Source organism: Limulus polyphemus, unplaced genomic scaffold (genome assembly GCF_000517525.1).
Source record: "Limulus polyphemus unplaced genomic scaffold, Limulus_polyphemus-2.1.2 Scaffold5791, whole genome shotgun sequence".
Lineage (NCBI taxonomy): Eukaryota > Metazoa > Arthropoda > Merostomata > Xiphosura > Limulidae > Limulus > Limulus polyphemus.
The window spans coordinates 37,818-44,605 of record NW_013671401.1 but is presented as its reverse complement, the minus strand read 5'-3'; the positions used below and the strand labels follow the sequence as shown (position 1 = coordinate 44,605).

The following is a 6,788-nucleotide window of genomic DNA, read 5'->3' as shown; positions in this document are numbered from 1 at the left end:
ATACAAGTTTAGCAGTCCCAAGGAGGCCTATAATACACATTGAATGAGTAAAAATGAAAGAGTTTAGCAGTCCTAACGAGGCCTATAATACACATTGAATGAGTAAAAATGAAAGAGTTTAGCAGTCCTAACGAGGCCTATAATACATACTGAATGAGTAAAAATGAAAGAGTTTAGCAGTCCCAACGAGGCCTATTAGAACACATGTGTTTACAACATCAGTGATTAAATCAGTAATAACAAGTTCAACATATAAGAAAGAAACACGATGTATGAAAAATAACTGTAAAGCTACTAAATATGGACTACAGGATAGATGATATAGTAACAACGTTGTTTATGAAGTAACTTGTGGCAGATGCTCCAGTACGTATATAGGGGAAATTTGCTGACCCATACATGATCCAATATCTGAACATGTGCATGACATCCACAACCTCAATACTAACAATGCTATTGTAGAACATTATGAAAAAGAACGTGGAATATCACAAGCGGATAACATCTTATCGGATGTCAAGATCTTGTCTAAATGTCATAGTTTTTCTGGACCAAAAGGTTAAAAAAATCGATTTTAATAAAGAAAAAGAAACCTACAAATATAAAACGGTGGTCTTTAGTGTAGAGACGTTCATAACATTCTTAATATTTTAATATCTTGAACTTTGACAAAGTTTATATACACACACCCATAAGGGTTAGAATATATCGTCAGATACAACAAGGTGGAATAATACTCACAGATACAGGTATGAAGAGATATTTCATTTACGTAACATATCCTATTATAAACCCTATGATTATAATAGTTTACCTGTTGGTTTGCACATTATTGACTTAACATTGTTGGTTTTTTCAATGGTTTAAAGTCAAGAATGTTTGATATTATTCTAATGTGACCAGAACTTCCTAAACACGCGTATCGATGTTCGATTTACTGATGACGGTGTTCCAGTTTAGATATAACGAATATCTAGATATAATTTTGCTGTAATAGAGAAATATTGAGCTACTAAAGATACATTCTGGAGACGTAGGTTGTTATTTTATTTACCACTTTGTTATATGTATACGTTTCTGGATGGCCATAAGTAGTCGTGTTTGTATAACAAAATCACAGAATATTGATTACTCTGAAGACTATGGTTTGCTTGTTTGTTTGTTGTTCAGCACGAGACAATACAATGGACTATCTCTGCCCTGCCCACCGCGGTATCTAAGCTCGATTTGTAGCGTTATAAGTCTCCAGACTTATCGTTGATCCATAGAGGGGCAGACTATAGTTAACAAGAGCATCAGACTTATCACATTAACCACGGTTAGATCTATGCTCGTAAACTTGTGAAGGTTTTAAGAATGTATTGGGTTCAAAGGCTTTTATGGCCAGTAAGGAAGTTGTACACACGTGGCAGTGATGGGTCTACTTTATTATATTGTATATTCCATTATGGTATTATTATCACCTTATGCTGCACCTTGTTGTTGTTGTAGTTTTAATAACATGAAACAGTTTCCTAAAGATAAATGTGTACTTACTTTTAATCAACCTGTGTACATCAATATTAAGTGACCATATAATTCAAGTTTTCTGGTTTGGTCTTCTATGTCCTTTGTTTGGTACCGATGTTGTATGAGAGAAGAGAGGTATCGATGAAAGGTGGGCCAAGATCTTCAGGGGACTCCAGATGAAACTGAGGTTCCGGAACGAAATCACGTTGAAGGACGGGACGTACAACTTGCTGCTGAGGAGCGTGACGAGGTGGCTGACTGGCAACACTCTGCTGTGGAGGAAGGTAACGAGGTGGTTGACTGGCAACACGCTGCTGTGGAGGAACGTAACGAGGTGGTTGACTGGCAACACGCTGTTGTGGAGGAAGGTAACGAGGTGGTTGACTGGCAACACGCTGTTGTGGAGGAAGGTAACGAGGTGGTTGACTGGCAACACGCTGTTGTGGAGGAAGATACTGACGAGGCTTATTGGCAACCAAATGATGTGGAATGGGTTTGGGGGCAGGGGGCGGTGAGTCCACAGGCCCCACGTCTCCCTCGGCTACAAAACCTTCCTTGCCAGCTAAATACCTTACTATTCTTGGCTGGTTATTCTGGTCCAGATAACCATATGATCCCTTCACTGACCCATCAGGGAGCCGCATCTCGGTGCGGTAACTTTGACCTAGAGGACCTTTTCCGGTGTCATAGGTAAATTTGTAATCACCTTGTAGTTCGGAACCTAGTTGTACTTTGTGAACTATTGCTGGTTTATGATAATACGGAACAGCCGTATTAGCGGGAACGTTAAGCTTATTTGGGTAAAACTCCTGCGTCCAGGAAGATCCTATCACGCAAGTCAGGATCAACTGGAAAGAAGATAACGTTAATGAAACCTATTGCGCTGGGAAGTTGTTTAAATAAATCATGATATTAAACTATCTAGTATCTTATTTGCTTCATGTTAAATAAATATTGGGAAACCTTTGGCTCTAAACATAAAATTATAAACATCTTTTAGAGACATCACCTGAAACATATTAGATCACACTGAATACTACAACCAGTTGTGTGCTGTAGGTAGAAGTTATATCACGGGCCCAATAAACGAAAATAACTTACCACTTGAAACATCTTCAAACTCTTTAGTGGCTCTAAACACAATCTAGAAGAAGTTCAAAATCTGTGTGCTTTCCTCTCTCTCTCACTTATATAGCTGTGAGTTCTAGCATTTTGGAAATGCAGACCACGTGCTCTTTCTCCATTTGGAGGAAGCAATACAGCACATTTGTTTATGCTCATCCTGCTAGCGAACACGTCATTAACCCAGATTCAGAAGCCTGTACCGTTAGTATTGTGCTACCTTGATATACGATCCCAAACCTGTATTATTAAAGATGATAACTTATCCCACCCCCCATTTTCTCTAATCTATACACTATTTGCGCTCTGATTATGTTTTACTTTGCCAGAATTTTACGGACAGAGGGAGCTCTACAAACAGAAGTATCTTAGAAATATAGCTCTTCTTAGCGTTTTGTTGTTTGTTTAAACACAAACAACGTGTGAAGAATCTATTTTCACGCTAGAAGTAGTTGATCTCAACGAAAATATGAGTCATAAATCTCCGATATATTGAAATATTAACGCTTTTAGAAATATGGAGCAAAATATGGAGATTAAAATCTTTAAACGTAATTTAACAAGATTGCTAAAAATTAATCTTCCCAAGTTTCTTACTCGTACAAAAATCACGAAAATAAATGGCAGGATTGAGTATTTGAAATATAATTCTTCTAAAAGGCATTCATGGGAGACATTTCACCAAGACATGCAAAATATGATTCTTTACAGGACAGTAAATGTAAGCTTCATTTTAACATGATTCTTTTATAGGGCAGTAAATGTAAACTTCATTTTAACACGATTGATTCTTTACAGAGCAATAAGTGTAAACTTTTTTCAATATGATTAATGATTGATTCCTTGCTAGACAATAAGTCTAAACTTGTTTCAATGTGATTGAATCCTTGCTAGACAGTAAGTGTAAACTTGTTTCAATATGATTGATTCCTTGCTAGACAGTAAGTGTAAACTTCATTTGAACACGATCTCGTGCCTATTAGTTAAGTTTAAACTTCTTTCAACACGATCTCTTGGAGGTCAATTAGTATTTCAATTCAAAGCGTTTTATGTTGTAATCCAGCCAGTGCCATACAACAAGTGAAACAGAAATGCTGCTTTTAACTATTCTTACTTGAATCTTGAATTAAAACAATTAAGATCGAAGTACACAAACCTCTTACCAACCTCCATAAGGAAGCTTTCAGCAAATAGTATTATTATGTCTTTCTGTTAACCTGGATTGACAATTTTATAGGGTGTAGTGTATGAGAGACCTTGATATCAAAGAAAGTCGGGACATTAAAATCTCTAACGAATAGGATAAATTAGCAGTTCTAAGAACTTATGAATGAAAGTAAAGAAGAATTTATGGCTAACACATATAGTCTGCCAAATCCAATGACGAAGAGATTTTTCATCCCAAATCAGGGCTAATCAGTTTGTTTGTTTTTAATTATGCACAAAGCTACACAAGGGCTATCTGTGCTCTGCCCACCACGGGTATCGAAACCCGGTTTCTAGCGTTGTAAGTCCGCAGACATACCGCTGTGCCACTGGGGGGCGGGCTAATCAGAGTGGTTGGGATACGATAGACACGCTACATGTTGAGATGCTACTTGTATTACCAAATTACACGAACAACAACTGTTATGTTGTAAATTAGGTTACGTTGGTGAAGTGGAATTACTATCAGTTTTACATGAGTCATTTACAAATCTTAATTTACGTAAGGTTTAATAACAAAATGTAAGTTATTCATTATAAAACCAGTTATTAATATTAACTTAAACAAATTTTACTTCAGAATAACTGGCGAGCCAAGTTAGTCTTAACGTACCAGAGTAGGTCAAACAACCGAAGCGTCAAAAGGAGAAGCCTACATTTTCAATTCTAAGAATTTATGAGAGAAAGCGAAGAAGAATGTTTAAGAATAGTGTCAACCACAATATGTCTGCTATATCCAGTGCCGACGAGGCCTTTCGTTCAACACCAAATCAAAATTATCATAGTCCTTTCATTTTACTATCAGAATCGCGATTGAAACTTTAAACCTTTTAATTTATTCAACGAGATATTTTAGAAATTCCACATTATCTTAATATTTTCATCTTATAACCAGAATTATCGTTAGAACCTTAACTAGCTAGACATCTTAGTAAGTGGACATCCCATTATCTTAATATTTTCATCTTATAACCAGAATTATCGTTAGAACCTTAACTAGCTAAACATCTTAGTAAGTGGACATCCCATTATTTTAATATTTTCATCTTATAACCAGAATTATCGTTAGAACCTTAACTAGCTAGACATCTTAGTAAGTGGATATCCCATTATCTTAATATTTTCATCTTATAACCAGAACTATCGTTAAAACCTTAACCAGCTAGACATCTTAGTAAGTGGACATCCCATTATCTTAATATTTTCATCTTATAACCAGAATTATCGTTAGAACCTTAACCAGCTAAACATCTTAGTAAGTGGACATCCCATTATCTTAGTATTTTCATCTTATAAACAGAATTATCTTTAGAACCATAAAATATCCAAGTTATCCAGCTAGACGTCTTAGTAAGTGAACATCCCATTATTATAGTATTTTCATCTTATAAACAGAATTATCTTTAGAACCATAAAATATCCAAGTTATCCAGCTAGACATCTTAGTAAGTGAACATCCCATTATTATAGTATTTTCATCTTATAAATAGAATTATCTTTAGAACCATAACTAGCTAAACATCTTAGTAAGTGGACATCCCATTATCTTAATATTTTCATCTTATAACCAGAATTATCGTTAGAACCTTAACTAGCTAAACATCTTAGTAAGTGGACATCCCATTATTTTAATATTTTCATCTTATAACCAGAATTATCGTTAGAACCTTAACCAGCTAGACATCTTAGTAAGTGGACATCCCATTATCTTAATATTTTCAACTTATAACCAGAATTATCGTTAGAACCTTAACCAGCTAGACATCTTAGTAAGTGGACATCCCATTATCTTAATATTTTCATCTTATAGCCAGAATTATCGTTAGAACCCTATAATACCCAAGTTATCTAGCTAGACATCTTAGTAAGTGAACATTCCATTATGGGCCTGGCATGGCCAGGTGGCTACAGCACTCGACTCGCAATCTGAGGGTCGCGGGTTCGAATCTCCGTCACACCAAACATGCTCGCGCTTTCAGCCGTGGGGGCGTTATAATGTGACGGTCAATCCCACTATTCGTAGGTGAAAGAGTAGCCCAAGAGTTGGCGGTTGGTGGTGATGACTAGCTGGCTTCCCTCTAGTCTTACACTGTTAAATTAGGGTCGGCTAGCGCAGATAGTCCTCGTGTAGCTTTGCGCGAAATTCAAAACAAACAAACGAAAACATCCTTAACCTTAACCAGCTAGACATCTTAGTAAGTGGACATCCCATTATCTTAGTGTTTTCATCTTATAAGCAGAATTATCTTTAGAACCATAAAATATCCAAGTTATCAGCAAGACGTCTTAGTAAGTGGACATCCCGTGTTTCTAAATCCCTCGCGTGTCATTTTGTCCTTGAATTTGTGGAACATTACGTACTCCAACCATCCTTTTTATAAGATATAATGCAGCTCATTATGATGTAACGAGAAAGTTCAGTGGGATTTCTATTTGTAAACCTTAGAACGGACGAAGTGTTGCACATTGATAAACATTTCAATCAAAGAAGTCAATAAACAATTTATAGTGCCACGAAACGTCAATATTTTTGCTTACGAAAACATTAAAATGAATCTCAAATCACCTCATGTTGTTGACCGTATTTCTATAACCCGTTCTTGTTACATGGTGATTATTGTTTATGTACGATTACGGAGTACTTTGATAATTGATTCACTTTTACAAAATACACCATCATCAATACACTTGCAGACACTGAAATACTGTTTTCAAGGAAGATTCAAGATTCGCGACCCGTTGCCCCAAAATGTGATTTGGAGCTGTCGGTACGCAATAAGATTACAGACAAATGTTGATATTTCGTCAAATAAAAGTAGTTCAAGAGTTGTCAGTGGCCGTTGTTGGCTAGCTGTCTTCGTTCTTGTCCAATAGTTCCTCAATTCTTTGTTCACGAACCAGCAGTATGATTTAACAAAAAATGCATAAAAACCAGTATAATATTAATATTA

The 6,788-nt window shown here is 36.1% G+C and overlaps 1 protein-coding gene across 1 annotated transcript; it reads right to left on the bottom strand.

The window, feature by feature from the left end:
- Positions 1-1,601: 1,601 nt before the first annotated feature.
- On the bottom strand, positions 1,602-2,153 carry LOC106472984 (extensin-like). Its single transcript, XM_013933657.1, has one exon. The coding sequence runs from the start codon at positions 2,151-2,153 to the stop codon at positions 1,602-1,604; it is 552 nt and encodes a 183-aa protein (XP_013789111.1).
- Between the last annotated feature and the right edge of the window lie 4,635 nt (positions 2,154-6,788).

What these genes read in the sequence shown, in the direction of transcription:
- LOC106472984 (XM_013933657.1), bottom strand. Translation starts at nt 2,153, where the DNA reads ATGCGGCTCCCTGATGGGTCAGTGAAGGGATCATATGGTTATCTGGAC.